This window comes from Balearica regulorum, chromosome 6, assembly GCF_011004875.1.
Source record: "Balearica regulorum gibbericeps isolate bBalReg1 chromosome 6, bBalReg1.pri, whole genome shotgun sequence".
Taxonomy (NCBI): Eukaryota; Metazoa; Chordata; class Aves; order Gruiformes; family Gruidae; genus Balearica; species Balearica regulorum.
Window position 1 is genome coordinate 9,455,648 of NC_046189.1, and position 19,743 is coordinate 9,475,390.

Genomic DNA, 19,743 nt, shown 5'->3' on the forward strand with positions numbered 1-19,743 from the left:
AAATGCAGGCTACAGGACCGGGTTAGTTGTGTAACGCTGCTGGAGCTTGAGCAATGGGTTGAAGCCTGACACTAATTGCTCCAAGTATGTTTATCCACATTTTTGAGCGGCTGCATGCGTAGTCAGTCTGCAGTCTAGACTGTGATTTGAGATGGGGCAGGGATGATGGTTGGTGGTACTGGGGATTTCAGAACCAGCTCGATTGCAGACCTCCTGGGCTAGGTTTAGGGCTGGTCCTGGTTTATTCCATGTTTGATTCTGTATTTTTGGGCAGAAGAGGTTTCTGCATCTCTGCAAAATGTTGGAGTAGGGTTGTGGAAGGAGTGGAGTTTATGAGAAAGAAATGAAGGCTATAGAAGGCAGATAACTGAGGGCCTGGCAGGTTTCAACAAAGATGAGCCGAAGACTCATTCTGTTCAGTTTGGATGTTTAATTTTCTGTCGTGTACGTTTCCTGTGCAGACGAGGGCTTGGGTATGTAAAAATGAATGTCATGGAGCAAGTGTGAATATTTCATCCTGCCTAGCCTTCAGAGATAAAAATGTCTGTCTGTGCTTGTTGGCTTAAAGGCTTTATTCTGAATTTTTAGGCACCACTGCGTAGCTGGTCCGTATGACGAAGCTAATGATTTGGAGTGCAGTTTTACAAAAGTTAAGGCTGCCAAACAAGGCTTATTCTTGAAATTTGCCAGGCCCTGACAGAAGACAGTTTGTGAGTGTGAATGCTTTCTGCTCAGTCCCTTGGCAGAGCAGTTTGTTCCATGTATTTCAGCCTGACGAGAGGTGGGGATGCACTGGGGATAGAGCTGCAAAAGTAAAGGCTGCAGAAAGAGAGGGACTGCGTCCGTTTGGCCCTCAGACATTTGCTGAGGGTTGACCTGAGGTGGTGTGAATGCCTTGTCTTTGGGAACAGCATCTGACCAGCTCTGATTGCTCCAGGTATACAAGAACGTGCAAAGATATGGCAGCATCTGTCACATTCTGCATAAAACCCAGCAGTAAATAAAAATACTGTGAACAAAAGAGCCAAACAAGCCACCCAGCAGTAAACCCAGGTCCATTTCTCAGAGTCTGTGATGCACTTTGATAGTGCTTCTATTTATGGCAATTAGCTTGTTTCTTGTGTGTAGAAGTCCCTTGTGGTGATGGAAAGAAGATTGGTCATATTGCCGTATGACATAAACTGTCGTCTGGACGTTGATAAAATGCCAGTATCTTTATTAGGGGAATCTGTTAGAAATATGAATAATGCAGTTTTGTTATATTAACATGTTCATAGTTGTGGTAACTATCTGTTTTTAGAGGGAGGTAACCAAATAAGGAGGGGCTAAACACTGAAAATACCTTCCCGAGATGTTTAAGGCATGAAAAACTTGGGAAGGTATTTCCACTTTTACTGTAAACCTACGGTCAGCTTGGTCCAGTTGCTGAGTAGACGCTTTGCCTTTTCCTATCCTGTTCATTATGTGAAGGCAATTACAGTTGCAGAGCATGTTGAGCTCTGAGAGATTGCTGCTGGCCCAGAGACTTCCCTTTTCCCCCCAAGGATGACTTTACTAGAGAAGGGTCTAGTTATTTGCTAGAAAGATGACTTATTAGAGAGAAAAAAAAAGCATATGGAGAAGATTGGCTTATCAGGATCTTTTATCTTAATCTTCCGCCCCTCCATTCTTTTAGGCTCTAGGGACCCTTTCTTCATGTCTTGACTTTGGCTCTAACTCAGCCATAGATATCTGTTGTTTTGGTAGCTGCCTTAATCTCCAGGCCATGATTTCCAGCTGCCTCTTCTAGGCACTCTACCTTGCAACAGATTTCCTTTTCAAAATTGTTCAACTCTTTTCTGATGCTCATCAGCATATCACGTACTGGCAAGCGGCAGTGCCAAAATGTGTGTACCCGGCCCTCTAGTCAGTCTGGTCGCACAGGGCAAAGTCCAGTCTAGTGTGAAAGAGGAGAAATGAATTTTTAATCTATAATTGATCAACTACATCTGCTGGCAAGTGTTATGAAAGAGGGGAGCTTTATGGACAGGGACCCTTGTTTGGACTCCTAGGTGCTACGGAGATTTTAAAATACAGTTAAAGCAATAATTTCCTTAAGTGCTAGAGTGCTCAGAAGCAGACGTGCATCCCAGGAAGTTAATCATCATTTAATTAATCACATTATAATTTAAGTATTTAGAGAGGCTTATTTTGCAAAACGCAGGTATATGAAGTAAATCCCATTGGCTGGCTGTTTTCAACAGAGGAAATATTTGAAATGCTGGAGCAAATATATATAAATGCTCTGCTTCAGGTTGTGAGAATAACATTTTGCCTTACAGCAGCTATTCTGTCTCAGCAGAGGAATGGCTATGATTATATAGTAGGTTCTTGCCTATTTGTAATTCCTGTTGTTCCAGGACTGTAATTTATCAGGTTGAGTTTGTTGAAGCAATTGTACCTGGGTTTCCCCGTGGATCACGCATGCATTGGGTGTGCTGCATTCACTGTAGTTTCTTGCCCTTTTACCTCCAAATTTGGTTTAGACCTGTGTGTCCAGCAGCCCAGCCGAGAGCAGGGTGGATTTCAGAGTGTCAGTAGCATCCATAAGGACTGCACTTGGTCGTGCTATGCAAATATGGGAAATGGATAATCCCTGAAGCTTCAGCATATATCTTTCTTGCTTCCATTTGATACACTGAAACACAGTTTGATTACATATACATGCAATATTTATAGTTAAATGATGTGCTTCTCTGATTCTTTGCCTATAGAGATATTTACACAAAAGCACAGAGCTTATTCTAGTTTAAATGAGATATTTTTCAATTAAGTTTGATTACGTGAATGTTTGTATATATAAACAGAAAAGTAAGGGATAAATATTGATAACATCTTCACTAACTTTGCAAAAAATTTAAAAGAAAATATTTATAACTGAGTCACAGGTATCTCATTGCTTTCTAAGCTAAAAATAGTGTCTCTTTCATTTTCTTTAAATGCATTTTCCCCATTTTGCTGATTTTCATCTTCTAGCATTTATATTTCTTAGTTTCATCTCATAAATTCGTATGCTTCTGTGGTCGTACATAAAAATTCTGATCCCCAGAGACCACAGTAGGATATAAATTAAATTTGCTGGTTGGTTTCACCATTCATTCCACCATTCATCTCAGTGAAGCGAGTCTGTTGGTCTTTTATCATCATTACTTTTGCCATCTGGCTTCTTCTCTAGGAGCCTCAGTAGTAGTCCAGGGGCTTGATGGAACTACCTGGGATCACCTGCCTATGTTAGGAGGAGGTCAGAGACTTCTGATGCCTGGAGCTGCACTGATGTTGAAAAAAGTTGTTTTCTGGGGCTATGTGTGTTAGAGCAGAAGCATCAGTTTCTTTATGTCTTCCCATCCCTCCATATTAACCAAAAAGTTCAGTTTGATAGTATTAGTTCTGTTGATTTCAACAGACAGTCTCATGATTTGAAGTGTTTAAGTTTTGTTTTAAATTATGCTTTTTCTTTAAATACGTCTCATATTTTTTTAATTGTATGTGTTCACATAAGGTGTTTGAAAAGGTGTTGCTGAACACCTTTTTGTCATTGTGGTTCTAGGCAGAGCAATGTGTAGATTTTTGAATTGGCACTCAGCAAGAACTGGTGTGGTGAAAGATTAAGAAGGAAGAGGAAATATCGAGAAACACCTTGTATAGGTGTGATACTGATGATATAGCTAAGTCTGTAGATTTGGATCAACAACATATGCTTGATTTGGGGAAAACAGTGAAGCCAAGAGGACACAAGATAATGGAACACTTAAACTACGATTTTATTAGGCAGGTGGAAGATAAGGATTTATTCCTACCTACTTGTATGGAAAAGTACCCAGTTTTCAGTTTTAAGTTAGGTATCTTAGTTGCCTCTGTCTCTGGAAATCACTGGAATCTGGGTACTCAAAAGTGAATTTGAATACGCTATGGGGAGAGGAGGTTAGAAGATAGCTGGTTTTCATAGGAAAATACCCTGGTTTAGATATTTTGTGTTTGTAAATCTGATGCAAGAAATGACACTCAGCATCAGCATGTGGAGACACATCTGCCTGAGACCAGTAAGAGACTTTTAGTGTAAGCATGGAGGTTTTTTGACAAAGATATTTTTATTTTATCTGTTTGCTATTGGTATTTTACTGGTGTAACATTTGATAAGGTCGGGAACATCCATAGGTGTTTTTGCAGATTATTCCATGATACACATGACTGGAACCTTCCAAAGAAGAAATCAAGTAAAATATTAAGGAACAAAAAATATTTTCCTTAGACTTTCAAGCACCTGTATGTAATTCATGTAATAGCAGTGGTTCAAAACTAGAACTTCTTGTCTTTTCACGATTGACTCTAACAACTTGAGTGCAACATCGTGATCTACTTGTTTATCTAAACACTATATTTTTGCACAGAGCAGAATTTTTTACAAGTACAAAAACTTGCTATTCATGAAATGCCACCTTGATGCCCAGTAATTTGAAGGTTGATAAAGAATAAAGCTGCATGAGCAAGACCCCATTATTTGTGAAGTAAAAACCACAGTGAAGTAGGCTTTGATTTTTGTTCGTGAATTTTTCTACTTGTCTAAATTTATTGTTGCATCTGATAAAAGATTGAGAGAGTAAGCTGAGGGTGATTGGTTGATCTGTATCTATAAATTTGACATGACTTTAAGCTTATCTCAGGTGACATTCTGTTTCCCAGCACTTTTAATTTAATTTGAGAGACTGAGTGGTTTTTTCTTCCCCAAAGGTTACATTTTGTATTCCACAGCGATTTCAAAGGGATAGTTTGAAATGCTGCTATAAAAATACAGGGATTGAAATGATGCTCTCAACATTAAAGTAGCAGAATTACAGCCTGGAAGAGAAGCTGACACTCTTAAGCATTTGAGAAGTGCTGGCTTAAATATTTTTTTTCCTTAAGATTTCCCAAGAGTATTTGTAATTACTATCTCTTCCTGAAATTTTGGGTCTGACTGTGCTGCTTCTGTGTTTGTCAAAACCCCTTCTGGCACTTAATGCTGGCATAAGGAGCAAGTACAGTCTCTCGATGTTTGGGTCCTCCCAGCCTGTTTCTCCTGCATTAGTGATGTGCTATCACTGATATTAACCATTCTCTATTGTCTTCTAAAAAACAATGTCAGAAGTCCTTTAGATGCCTTCTTGTTCTATCATGTTAATTTCTAGGAGCTTTCTTTAAAATGTGAGGGGACAATTCATTTGTGAGCATTCATCTGTGATTTGTGAAGTCCTTGCATAATAAAAAATTATAGATATGCAGCAAGGGAGATTAAATTCACAGAATCTCTATTGCCTTATTCAGATAAGTCCAGAGATAAGCACTCAAATCATTTTTTCATATGGTGTTTCTTCAAACCTGTAGGAGATGCCTCTTTCTGAACTGTATTTAATTTACCAAATGTCTTCTGGTCTGTTCAGAGTTAAGTGTCTTGAGAATTCCAGTAATTCCAAACATTTTTCCTCATTTCTTTGCTGTAATTAACTGTTAGCCTTTTGCTCTGTATGGAGCATAAAGACCAAAATCGCTACTGCTTCAATGACTTTTTTTCCTGGAATAGCAATTTTCAGTGGCTTGGCAATGCCAAATAGAATTTCATAGCTTAGAGTGAGTGATTTGTGAAGAACTCTGTGGATTTTGGTTTGCCTTCCTTTGGCAAACCATAAATATCACAGATACATAGCAAATCAGGAATGCATCTAGCAATTACTTTTAATGTATTGTTAATGACATTTGAGTTGGATGGTTTAGCTGGATTTGCAGTCCAGTTTCCATCCTCTTTTGAAGACGAAGACTCTGAATAACATGTGAGCGAAAAGTCCTGCAGTCTTTGTAATCGAACTAACATGGTCTTTTGGAGAAACAATCTTTCTGCGCTGGGTGGCATGTGCCTGGCAGGAGGATGTCGAGTGTGTTCTACCCTTCCACTTTGCCAGGGTGATGTGTCAGTTGGGGTCCATGTACTTCACCTCAATATGTCTAAAGTGATGGCCTTATCTGAATATGTCAAACTTTTACTCATTCTTCCTCCAGTACTCTCTCTTCCCTCTCCCATTCTCCTCTCCCTTTAGTGAGATTTGTCTACGGAGCGCTATATATATGGCTTTTTGAGACAAAAGAGACATGGCAACTTAGAAATGTGACAATGCAAGAATGCTGTTCTGTGTTAGACTCTGATGCGCCTTGGTTTATTTGATAATCTTTGGATAGCACCTAAAGATACACTCATCTACAAAGAAGTAATACATAACATTTCTGTATAGTACTTCACATTTTCAGTGACATAGAAATGAGTCTTAGACTGATCTACTTGGTACACCAAATAAATGCTAATAGATATATTATAGTCTGTGTTGTTATGGAAGTAGTATAAGTACTGACTGCAGTTTATGTAATTTCTTTTTGCAACAGAATGCAGTAAGTATGACTTGTTTGCAGTGCTGATTTTGGTGCATGCCAAATTTTAACTTTCTCATCTAGAGCTACGCAAATTTTGCAATCCTTGATTGATAATTGCAATTGGTGTGAGGGGCAGAGTTTGATGTGGCTCAAAAAGTGTGGTGATCAGCTATGATTTTTGCTTTACCTAAAACTAAAATGATAAAAGTAATCTGTGCTACCTCAATATTTTTCTAATCTGCTTGTGTGTTCTTAATCTCATTTGAGCAACCAGATCCTTAATTTAAAACATTTAAATGATTGCAGTTGCCCTTAGTCATAAAAATTGAGTCACTGTAACTTGAGCTTCACAAGCATTGTACAGCAGACTTATTTGACAGTGTAAAAAGGCGTAGTGGTTTATTCTGCAAATTTTCAGGGTTCCTAAATAACCAAAGTATTCTTGATGACTAGTAATTAAGAAAGAATTAAAAAAAAAAAAAAGGGACGAGGGAGGGGGAAACCCACAACCACAAAGCTCAGAAGAGAAACCAGCAGCAGATATCCAAAATTACTCTTGATTGCAGTTATTTCTGCAGATAACATGTATGGAATCCTTCAATATTAATGACTCTTTCAAGCACTGGAAAAAACCAAGTGAAGCTGCCGTTTCCTTTTTCTTTGAAAGTGGCATTTTAAACCAGTCCTCAGAATGGGCACCTGGCCTCCAAACTGCACTCATTTAAGATAATGAAGTGGTGAACCACAGCTTTTATGCTGCAGCCGTGGCCCTGGTGATGTTAGCAGTAAAGCTTTAGTAGGCTTTTTTAAAATACCTCTGGTATTTAGGGGCTTGCTGTGGCCATCGTTTCCGATGCTGACGTGTGTCCCTCTGGAAGCGTGCTGTGCAATGTCACAGCCCTGCTCCTGCAGCCGTCCTGCCGCGCAGCTGTGATGGAGTAGGCTGCCGTGGGTGCAGTTGCTGAGCAGCCTTCCCACTGCCCACCCCTCCTCCTGGGGTCTGCTCTATTCCCCGGTCCCTTCTGCAAAGGGTCACGTGCGTGCTCGCTCCCTAACCCAGTTTTATATGAGTTGGCCTTTTAAAGGATTTTTGGCTGATCAAGTTTTTTAATTCCCATCATTTCAGGGGGCAATTATACAAGCAGTTTGTTGGCAGGGAGGAGGTGGGTTGACCTCTGGAGTCAATAATCTCTTAACCCAGGCTCTGCTGCAACCAGAAGAGCAGCTTGGGCCTCGGTCTGTAGTGAAACAGGAGACTTTCTTGGCTACTGAGGGATCCTGGTTGGAAAAAAGCTAATGCTACCTGCATAATTTTATTTATCAGAACCTGCAGGGGACTACATTTACATGTGGGGACAGATTAGTGCAGGCAAAACTTTTGTTGTTTATTCCCGGACACCACAGACCTCCTTATGACTTGTCCCAAGGAATCAATACAGAGCCATCACGAATAGAAACCTACAGAGTTTCTGTCCCTCCCAGTGGAGAAAGTCTCAGGGAAGGACTTGGTCTAAAATTTCCAAACTAATCTCATCCTCCATAAAATATTACTCAGACCATCCCATTGCGAAGTTGCAAGGAGTAGTTAAAGCAGCGTGTTGACTTGCAGCTGCTGCAGTAACTTACTCCAGCTGAGTTCCAGGGTGCTTACACAACAGCAAATGCAAACATGTTTTATCTGACAGGACAACAGCTTTGAGCAATTCATTATCAACTACTGTAATGAGAAGTTGCAGCAGATCTTCATTGAACTCACCCTCAAAGAAGAGCAGGAGGAATACATCCGAGAGGTAATAATGGATCTTTCCTTATCCTCTCCTCTTCCTGTTGTTCCTGTAATGAAGATACACAGGCATGCATGCTGGAATCTCTTTTCAGGGAACAGAGTCACTTTTTGGCCACAGGCCTGGCATGGAGTGTGTTTGTGTAGGACTGTGTGGTAGTTACATTAAGCAAAAAAAGTTGGTTTGGGTTTTCTTTCACTTTCTGAGTTCTCCAGGTACAAACCAGAGCCAACTCTCAATTATTGGCATCAATGACTAGCAGTTCTGAGCAAGGGCTAATTCATTTATTAGAAGGCTAATACTGCTTTCTGGTATTAGTGCCATTACCCTACAGCCTGTGTTTTGGATTACACAGTAGCGTCTGGGATACACCCCAGCAGTGGCCACAGCTAATCCTGTTTCAAAAGGGAGTTGGGTGGGTGAAACAATAGCGTGCAACATGAAAGAAACTACACGTAGATTTTGGTTCTAGTTTTCTCTCAATTGAGTATTGAAGGAAGCTGTGTAAGCTCTACAGGTAAATTTTAAGATGTGCTTTGGAGCCTGGACTCTGATGTTTGATGTTATTCTGTGAGTGTATGTTGAGTTAAAGTTTTATTAGGTTTTAGCAGTGCTCCCTGTGATATACAGAGTTCAGACAAAATATCAGCTCACAGCTGTAGAAACCAGCATATGCTGTCCGTACTCAAATTGGATGATGCCATTTTGCTGGGTAAACAATTTTAAAAATTGAATAAGATTCCTGCCTTATAATCCTGAGGAGAATATGAAGTTTTAGCATGTCTTTTTTTATTTTGGCATTCAGTGATAAAACTCTTGAAACATCATTACTGCAATTTGCTTCTTGAGCGATATTTAAAACATTTTGAAAAAACTAAACCGTAAGATGTGCCGCAGAATGCAAATTAAGAATGAAATTAATATTATTTTTTTCCAGTCCTTTGCCCTACCCATATTACCTCCTGATGCATTGGCATTTCATCCTGGAAATTTGAAAAAAATAGGGTATTAAGAATATCTGACCAACAGCCAGACTCTGGATTTTTCAGATGGACTCATCTAAATTTAACCCTCTTTCTTCTTCCCATTAAAAAAAAACAAAACACCAACCCAACAACTAAGAGCTTAGAAATTGTGATCCAGGATGCTTGCAGTGAAATGGGCTTATTTCCTTCTAACGAGTGGGAGCGTGGGCAGAGCGGAGCTGGGGCGGGAGGGGTCTGGCGGGGCGCCAGGGGAGTGCATGGGAAGCTGACACGGGTGGGGGAAAGGAATGGAGACCGGGTTTGGCAGCCGCTTGGGGACAGTCATTTTGCACAGATAATGTTAGCAGTAGATGATTGCATTTCTTTCTTAATAAATAAAATGTTGGTAAACACATAGAATTACATTTGGAAGTGGTATCTTAGTTAACTGGTATATAATTTCAATTGCCTAGAGGAAAAACTCCCTCGATTGTTTTCCTGTTCATACGTTTATTCTTTTTTTCTAATAGGGGATTGAATGGACTCATATTGAGTATTTCAACAATGCTATAATTTGTGACCTAATAGAAAATGTAAGTTATATTCTAGAATCTCTCTGAATAATTTTTTAATGCGTGCATTGAATTTAGCTGTAAAGTCTGTACCACATCCTCATGCCCTTTGATTTTAGAAAACAAGCTACTCATTGTATGTCATCTTATTTTGTATGGTAAAAGTTTATTTTACTGAAAAAAAAAATATTATAAGACTCTGTGTTGCTTTGTTAGAGGTGTTCAGCAGCACCTACACAAAAACCCCACAACCACCAAACAACCGTTAAATGTTTACTTTAGTGCTGTTTTCAATAGCAGATATCACATGCTGCATTATAAATGACATTTCTTTTTATATGGAAACTAGAAAACTCAATGACTTGTTACTGAGTGCTTTAGGTACATAAAGTACTTGTATCTAATAAGAGGACTTCCTATGGACTTAGCACAGCAAGAATGATAAAATTCCTTAACAATCGGAAAAGAACAGGTTTTAACTATTAACATAAAACATGTGCTGGTTTTACCCATAAACTGGCTACTTCCAGTTAACTTGGAGTTTCTACAGTCTGAGTAAATGATATGAAATTCGCACATGAAGTTCAAGATTCAGATCTCAGAAGCAGTCTTTCAAAAACGCAGATACTAAAAATCTGTTGGAAGTGGGGATGAGGAAGAGAACCAAACTTTGAGATGGCTTGAAGAACGTTTTTCTGGGTAGCAAAAGTCAAACAGGAAGAGAGCGCGGTCTCTTTTTTATGCCTTGATGGAAATGTGATGGAAACAAACACTAAAGTTCTTGTCTCGAAACTTCAGAACCAAACTGGAATCCTGGCCATGCTAGACGAAGAATGCCTGAGACCAGGAACTGTTACCGATGACACCTTTTTAGAAAAACTGAACCAAGTCTGTGCCACTCACCAGCATTTTGAGAGCAGGATGAGCAAGTGCTCCCGGTTCCTCAACGACACCACCTTGCCTCACAGCTGCTTCAGGATTCAGCATTACGCTGGCAAGGTACCTGGTGAAGCGGGGAGTACGCAGTGTTTGGAGGGTGTTATACCTGTGTGAAGCCTGGGTTTGGTACAGTGGGGAGGCTCTTCATCCATTACATGATGTTACAGTAATGGAGGAGAATTGCTTGAGTCAATAGTTGATCAAAAAGTCCAGATCAGTCTTAATCTTTTCTATCTTAAGCCTAAGATTTGTGATTTGGGCTGGAAGGTTTTCAGAGATCATGCCGCTCTAGTTGAAATCGAGGGCGGTATTCCTTTCAGCAAAGGAAAACGATGTCCCATGTGCTTTGGTGGTGAACTGCTTGTGCTGCTAGGGTGTCTGGAAATAAAAATGTTGTTTAGAATGACAAAAATTCACACAGATCTGAAGGCAAGACATTTTGGAAAACATGTTCTTTGTCACTGAACTAGCTGAAGTCCTTAGTCATATTGATGAGAAAGTAGAGTTTTTGTATGTTTGAAGGAACTAAGTTTATTTTGACAGCCTACATGTTTAAACAGATGGAAGAGAAAGCTATACAGAGGGCTTGCAAATATATTTGCTTTTTACAACATAAGCAGTATGAATAAATACAATTCTGATAGTTTTTGATGTATAATCCAGTATGACTTTTTAATAATAAAAATAAAAATCATTACATTCGTAAAAAAGAAGGAAAAAAAAAGTAAGGATAGGGATTGAAACTATACCTCTTGTTTGAATCTGCTGAACCGTTAATTCCATAGAGTAGTGACTATTTGGAAAGTGTTCAATTTGCTAGGACTTTAATACTTCCCTATTTTTTAACATTTTCTCAATCTTAAAATTTTGAATAGCTCGATAACTTGCTCATTCAAAATAGTGCTGGAAATGTCATAATTTCCACCCTCGAGGCAGCCATTCATTACCTTTATGTTATGTATTTCATAAGAATGTTTTGTAATGGCATATATTCTATTGGGGATTAATACTTAGATGCTTCTTTGCTTTTCCAAATTCAAAGTGAATTGAAAATACCCCATTGCTTTGAGAAGGACTGCAAACAGACTGTGCCTTAGCAGGCAGTGAGGGTCTTTGATTGTTATTGGCATTCACTTACCCAGTAGAGCAGTCAGTGAATTCCTCCTATTTTGGGAGGAATGTTGTTTTTCCATCCTCAGCTGAGAACATTTTGATCTAGTCACTAGACAACAAAAGTTTGATTCTCCATTTATGAAATATAAGCAAGTTCATATGAGCAGGTTTGTTTGTTTTTTTTTTTCAGTAGTGGCATTTACCACATCTGTCTGAAACAGAAATGTGTACTCCAAAGAACAATGCTGCCTGAATTCCCAGTCCCTTGCTGTTGTGTAAAATATGGCTATGTCAGTGTTAGTCTTATTCGGTATTCTGTGTACATAGTACATATCTACACAGAACTGAGAAATCATGAAGCTGAAGAATCTGTATTACCAGCCGGATGACTGGTCACAATTAATCAAACTAAATTCCCTACCCTCAAAAATTAAAAAAGCCAGTAGCAATCTGAGATCTGCATGAAGTTCCCCTGGATGCCTCCTGGGTCTCCAGCTGCAGGTCAGAGCTTTGCATTCATGCTTGTCGTCGTTGGACTGTTTTCCTGGTAAAAGTCCTTTAAAATAACAGTCCCCTGAGAACTGCATGGATAGCTGCTGGCTGCTGTGATATCAAGAGGTGATATTTCATATCTCGTTTCAGGCAAATAATGTAAGCATTAGTACTTTGAAGGGAAAGGGTATTTTTGCTGTTGTGATTCAAAAGAGAAGGAGAAAAGTTTTTTTTCAGCCAATAAAGGATTGTTTTGGAGTATTGGCAAGCGGTGGTGTGTCAGAGTTACCAGGGATGATGGGTTTTTTCCATTTCAGAAACCAGAATTGATCAGCATAATGACCTGTTAGCAGTGTGAGAAAATGCATCTTTCTCAGGAAACGTGTTCAAAGAAGTTTTATCCAACAAAGTCTTCCAAATGTCAAATTTAAAAGGGAAGCTAAAATGTCTTTTGTTTTTTTTGGATAGTGAGAAAGGAGAAATCAATTTCTTGGTTCAATTTTGAACTGTCCTATGTTACAGTTCAAAACATGCTCTGATGAGGCTCTTCTGTATTGTTCAGGTTATGTACCAGGTGGAAGGATTTGTTGACAAAAATAATGATCTTCTGTACCGGGACCTCTCCCAGGCCATGTGGAAGGCCAGTCACACTCTCATCAAAGCGTTGTTCCCAGAAGGTAACCCCGCTAAGATCAATCTGAAGAGACCACCGACGGCAGGTTCACAGTTCAAGGCTTCGGTTGCTACCCTGATGAAAAATCTTCAGACAAAAAATCCAAACTACATTAGGTAAATTACCCTGTGACAAAGCTTTGGTGAATTTATGTTTAGCAAAGTTAAGAATTTGAAAAGTGTTGATATCCACAGCTGAACTATTGAAATGTGTGGTTTAAACTCACAATAATAGTTGTTGACATGTACAGTGCTGCAAACAAGCGTCCCTGTTGGTTTCCCTCTCCAGGTGCATCAAACCCAACGACAAAAAGGCTGCACACATTTTCAATGATGCCCTGGTGTGCCACCAGATCCGCTACCTCGGTCTTCTGGAGAACGTCCGAGTCAGAAGGGCAGGTTATGCATTCAGGCAGGCGTACGAGCCTTGCCTGGAAAGGTACAAAATGCTGTGTAAGCAGACATGGCCCCACTGGAGAGGGCCAGCCAGGTAGGAAAACATCAGTATTCTTACCTGTCCTGTTCCAATGATTGAAATTACTGTCTCCCACATGTTCTGGTATTTATTTATTTATTTATTTAATGAATGTTCAAATATTTTAAAAGTAAATTAAAACTAAGCCAGTGCGGCTCAAATGTTTTACTTGTATGTTTTCCTTAGGATCTTGTTCTGGATTTTGGATGATTTCACTGGGAAACCTATACTTTTCAGTAGGCTAAAAATTACATTTCCTTGGCAAAGGACATGATTTTAATTATGCAGTAATCTTCTAACAGAAAAGAGCAAGGAGAGCACGTTGGGTTTGGAATATATTTCAGCCTTTATACTGATTTGGGCCTGAAAGAAAGTGGTGGGGAGAGAGATAATGGAGTAGAATCATGAGGAGGTCTGGAATGATCAGAAGGACACTTATCTTTAATAACCAACTTTCAAAGTGTAGGAACACCCATTTCTGTGAAGACAGTCATGCAATCTTCCTTTATCCTTTCAAGAATAATTTTACATAATGATCAGTGAACAACTATGAGATAATACCTCTTGCAAATCAATTGTATGAAGTATGTAATTTTAAATCGCATAGTATGGACATGTATTTTTACAGATGACATCTTGAGTAGGCAAATGAGCTCCTCTTAATTTTTCTTACATTTGGCCACCAATAGCGTGATTTAAATTTCTTTCATAATAGATTAATATCTTTAGCTACAATTTAAATATTTAGGTTATCAAGATAGTGGTGGAAGTGCGGTATTGATGACAACAGCATTGTTACAATCCTCACAAAATTCCGTACAATTTCTCTCCTTTCTTTTTTGTTGACATTTATAAAATGCAGCTGGTAGAGTGTAGAACATTAGCATTTGTCAAACTCATCGGTCTCTGTTTCACATTTTTATGTTAGTATGTGAGGCCTTCCTTTTTTCTTTTCTTTTTTTTTACGGTAAAATCTTTATAGCTGTAAGAGGAAAAAATAGGCCATTGCTGATGGTGTTAAATAAAAATTACTCTTTTTTCATCAAATTATTCTGAATCTTTACAGTGATTATTCTTGCCTTTAGCTAAATAACCAGTGAGTAAATGAGTTAGGTTTTCAATCTTCTTATGTGAAGCACTATTTAAGAATTTAAAATATGCTTTCATATATTTTCCATAAATTAATCTGTGAACGTAAACTAAGAAGTTTTAGAGCTGGGGGTCATGTTTGTTAAGCTCATTTACTTCTTATTAGGGCTGGAGTAGAGGTACTGTTTAATGAATTGGAAATCCCTGAAGAAGAATTTTCATTTGGTAGATCAAAGATATTCATCCGCAACCCAAGAACGGTAAGTGAGAAATGTCTTCCCCGGCAAAATCAAACCATCTTTCATGAGGATAGCCTCTTCTGAACTGCATAATTTACTAGCTGATTACTACAGTTTTTTCTAGATACAGTGCATTGATGTATTGCTGTGGAATATAGCATTTAAAAAGGCAATTTTTTATGTTGGACCTATTAAAATTGGTGTGAATCAAGACTCTACAATAGTTGTCAGCCTGAATGTAATGTAACTTTCATGTACTGACTTGTGGCAACGTATCTGCCACAAACCCTGTTGATGCATTTGCCTACAGCTCTGAAGATGAATAAATCTAAAGGTGTGTCAAGGGGGACTTGAATAAAGGAGAGATTGCTCTTACAATAGCGTGCTTATGGGTTTTTTTGGTCTTTTCTCCCCTACTATTTTTCTTCCAATGCCAAACAAACCCCTAAAAAAAACTTCACACACAGCTCTTCAAACTAGAAGATTTGAGAAAGCAGCGGTTGGAGGACTTGGCTACTCTAATTGAGAAGATTTACAGAGGTTGGAAGTGCCGCACACGCTTCTTGTTGATGAAAAAAAGCCAGATTGTGATTGCTTCCTGGTACAGGAGATATGCAGTAAGATAATTCCCTTACTAAATGGGGGGGTTCTTTTTATTGTTTAATATGTTTTTTCATAGAACTTTGATATTTCATATAATCCTCATATGATATTTTTCCTTGATATGTATGGAGAAATGTTGAAAAAAATCAACTTTATGTTAGTATTTAAGTACCAAAAATGTGAATAAAAGAAAATTCAGTTTCTAGAGACCACTGTTAAGTATTTACTTTGTGCTTGTGCTTCAATTATTAAAAAGCTCACCAGAGTCCTTTAGCTCTGCAAGAACAGGATTTTGTAGGGCAGCTGGGAAGAGTCTTTTTCATTCAGCTAAAATGCTGTGCTGCCTGGCGTTTAGAGTGCTTTCAAAACATATGGTTAACGTGTAAAAAAATGTTTGGTAATATACATGTGCAATTCTGTGGAATTCAGCCATTCCTAAGACTTTTTGTATTTTTTGCCTTATTTGGAACCTTTGCATTTGAGGCTCAGGAATGCTGCTTGGGAGGATCCCAGGGATTTATTTTAATTATAGCTCATAAGACTCGTAGTTCAGTAGTTGTTATTGATACAGTTCTAAAACAGTTTCAAACCTGTTTGTAGACTGGGTATTCTGTGTCCTGAGCTGAACAATACTGTTACATGACTCTTTTATGTCTTTTTGTCAGTTAGTAAATAACAATGACTTACATGATAGAAAAATGTTTTATTGCTTTTAAGTTTTAAAACAGTTCTTAAACATCTCAGCTGGGTTTTGTTATTGTGTGCATATTGGAAAGCTTGATAAAATACATGATGTGCAAAGAAAGTGTCTTAAACTGGAAGTTGCAGACTTGACAATCACTGTTTTTCAGTTGACGAGCACTTCTGTTTATCATCTTGAAAGCCATTAGTGTTTGGTTCAGTTATCTTGGATAATTAGAGAGAAGTATAGATAATTTGGAAAAAGTATGAATAAATGCTTTTTCACTGTAAAAACTCTTCTCTCTGAACTTCTGTGATAGAATGCACCATTTCTACAAAAAAACATCATTACAGAATGGCATTGCGCCCATATAGCTTCTTTATGATCTCATACAATCTTAATGAATTAAAAATTGAGTTATCAAGCTAGATTGGCACAACTTTTAATTATGAAGAAGTAAAAAACCAAGTGTGTGACCAAGTTCACATTAGTCTTGATTTCTTAACTGTAGACCTTTACTGGTTAACTGGTGAAACATGGCAGCAATTGTCTATGAATGCAGGATGAAGTCATAGCAAGACCCTCAGAATTACTTATGGATGACGATAGCGATATTTCTTCAGCCTCTCAATGTAGATGGAGAGCGTCATTCTCTTAACCCAGCATGACTGTTAGGCACTGTGATTTGGAAGGCTTCATAAGGAATCCCTTGCACGTACAAAGCTTTTTGACAATTCCTTATGCTGGAGGCTTGGCTAAAGGCTCTGCGGACACTTGCCTGTCTGTTCCCTTGCGAGGCACGACAGACATCAGTCGTGGCATGAACGTGGCCTAGAGGGGATTCTCTCTAGCTTGCTCACAGAGATGTTCACTGTAATTGAGTGGGCTGAGCGTAAAGTCTAAAAGCCTTGTTGCAAAGTCTGTCAGCTGTTGATCGCTTAGTATTATACTAACCGCTTGTTTACTGGAGAGCTGAGCTTTTTAGAAAGAAAACGCTCGGTTCTCCAGGAAATTTATTGTTCGAATTGGCATACTTGGACAATATTCCAGCATGTCATTCAGGAATCCATGGGTTTTCATTTTTTCTGTTCCTAAGTTATCATCAGCATTTGGTATTATAAAGGGACTGCGGCTAATAGGAACAGCACAAATCTTATGAAAAGGTGGTAAAAAGCTTAGCCAACAAACCTGAGCATTTGTGATGGTTTGTATGCCACTCTGTTGGTGGGAAAGACAAATAAAGCTGTAACTGTTAGTATTTAATCCATGTCACTTTTGTGCTGCTGACCATGAAGTCAGTGCTCCTGTAAACAGAGAGTGACATTGTCTGTGCAGCATTGTTGATGCGCTTTGTTTCCTCTCGAGGTGAACACAGAATCTAAACTCTGATCTGCTTGGTCAAAAGTTGTTCATTTTACATATAGTGCTTGTATCCTTAATCATATTTTCAAATGTTAGTAATGAAAGTTTTATTATACAGTACTTTACAGTTGCAATACTCTGTTCTAAACATCACATATTTATTCCCAATACAGCAACAAAAAAAGTATCAGAAGATAAAGAGTTCGGCTATTGTAGTACAGTCTTACATCAGAGGATGGAAGGTGAGTTTCCTGTTACTGCAGCTATGTAAGGTAAGGAGCAGATCAGAAAACACATTCCACGTGCACTGAACCTCCTGACTTTCATGCCTTCTGTCCATTGAACTGTGGCTGTGCCATAGACGTTAAACACTCGTGTTTGCCGTAGAAGAGGTGAGTTTGGGACATCTGCATGCAGCCTGTATTTCCCTGCAAACAGTGCAAGTGGAAAGCTGGAACCATGCTAAACTACTGGGCTATGCTTGGGGCGTCTTCTGCCAGAGAATTTGGAGAGAGGAGCCCTCCTTACATGGGCTGGAGTGTGAATGAGTGAGTCTGGTGTTCAGAGCAGAGCTAGGGACGTGCTGACCAGGCAGCCTGGCAGCTCCAGAGCAGGATGGTCCGTGACTCTGCCACTGAGCTTATGGAAACTGTAACGTTGGACTGATTTGGAAAGAAAAAAGTTGTGGTTGGTGGTTATTTTACGGTTAATGGGATTCTCAAAGAATGAACAACATTGAAAGCAGGCTTAAAAGAGTTTGGGTCACCTGGGCAGTATGTTACTTGGGATAAGTCTTCAATTCTGTGTGTGCTAAGCAGAGGGGTGAAAGTGTACTGTGCTCAACTTGTTTCGAGCAAGTACTTTATTGCTGTTTGCTTGTCCTCTGCCTCAATTTGCTACAATTTTGCTTCTTCTTTGAGAGATTTGTACTTCATGAAGGGATAACCCTGCAGCCATAGTAGAGACTTAAGGAGTGATGCTGTAATAAGGGGTAAAAATGAGGTTAACAGCTCACATGAAAGCAGCCACAGTGCTTAAAGCAACTACTGCTGTCCAGCTTCAGTAAAAATGTCCCTGGGCTCGTCTGTTTTCTTATTAACCTTTCTCCACCCCACTGAATGTGGCTTTCCTCTCTGTTCAGGGAAGAGAGAACTGCCTTTAATTCTGGAGTCAGTTCCCTTCCTGTCAGACAGGGAAGGGGCTGCAGTTACTAGCTATAGGTGTAAACAGCCCTCTCCTGCCCAGAAGGTTTTAAAGTTTGCCACCAATAAGGTAGTGTAATTTGATTTTACTGTTTTTCTTGATTATTACTTCTTACAATTTTGTTCAAATGAGTTAAAAATATCCTTTCAGTCTAACTATTGATGTGCCATCTTTTCCCATGAGCGTTACTTGAAGAAAACTGCATAAAAGCATCATCTCGAGTTACGGTTTTCTGTTTGTTATTGGAGTAACATGCTCTTTTGCAGTAGCACTGCCATGGATAAAAGCCTGGTATGACAGCAGCCTTTAGTGTGACCTAAAGCCAGGCAATTTACTTGTGATTTGTTCTTTATAGCAGTCTAAATGGATAAGACATATACTATGTGCAGCAAAGTATTGTTGCCAGACATATAGATACCTCAGGTGATGCAGCAAATCAGGGAGAAAACTAAACATTGAACTAGATCCCCTGACCTACCCGTCCCAAGCTCTCACTTGCGCACAGAATCCTCCCTGGGACAGCGAATGTTAGGCTGTAGCATTTATAAATTTATTTATTTGGAGGCATCATTTTTTGGTTTTGCCTAGATTTACAGGTTGCAGTGCCTTAATTTAAAATCATAAAGGAATTTATAATTATTATTTTGAATAAAATAATGTTTTCAATTGTGTACAGGCTCGGAAACTTCTTCGGGAACTTAAGCATCAGAAGCGTTGTAATGAGGCTGCTACAATAATTGCTGCTTATTGGCATGGTACCCAGGTAAGAAATGGCAACAAATTGTGCACTTAATTGTCTCTACATAGAATGAAGAAGGCCCTTCAGGATAAAGTTATTTGGAAATATTTTCAGTAGCTTAAACTGCTGATTTTATTTTATTTTATTTTATTTTATTTTATTTTATTTTATTTTATTTTATTTTTTTTAGTTTCTCTTTGCTGCTAACATGTTTTAGCTGGTGCAATCTGGGAAGCTGGGACACGCTTTAATATTTGCTGTTTGTAGTATCTGGTTTCTTGCTTTCTTTCTCGCACCGTTGGGAACTTGCAGTAACCTTTTCTTTCCTAAGCTTTTCTATATCCCATTTTCAAATGCATCACAGGCGCGAAGGGAACTG

The 19,743-nt window shown here is 38.8% G+C and overlaps 1 protein-coding gene across 4 annotated transcripts in view; it reads left to right on the top strand.

The window, feature by feature from the left end:
- Positions 1-19,743, top strand: part of MYO1B (myosin IB) — a 112,587-nt gene that overhangs the window by 75,225 nt on the left and 17,619 nt on the right. For 2 of the 4 annotated variants that reach the window (XM_075756205.1, XM_075756202.1), the window contains 10 exons: positions 8,121-8,225; positions 9,715-9,777; positions 10,555-10,755; positions 12,863-13,089; positions 13,262-13,462; positions 14,703-14,796; positions 15,243-15,392; positions 17,596-17,664; positions 19,302-19,388; positions 19,729-19,743. The exon at positions 19,729-19,743 is cut by the window's right edge and continues 72 nt beyond it. In XM_075756205.1, coding sequence (XP_075612320.1) covers positions 8,121-8,225; positions 9,715-9,777; positions 10,555-10,755; positions 12,863-13,089; positions 13,262-13,462; positions 14,703-14,796; positions 15,243-15,392; positions 17,596-17,664; positions 19,302-19,388; positions 19,729-19,743 — 1,212 coding nt within the window. The remainder of the gene's footprint in view (positions 1-8,120; positions 8,226-9,714; positions 9,778-10,554; positions 10,756-12,862; positions 13,090-13,261; positions 13,463-14,702; positions 14,797-15,242; positions 15,393-17,595; positions 17,665-19,301; positions 19,389-19,728) is intronic. The other 2 variants (XM_075756203.1, XM_075756204.1) reach the window with 1 other exon arrangement.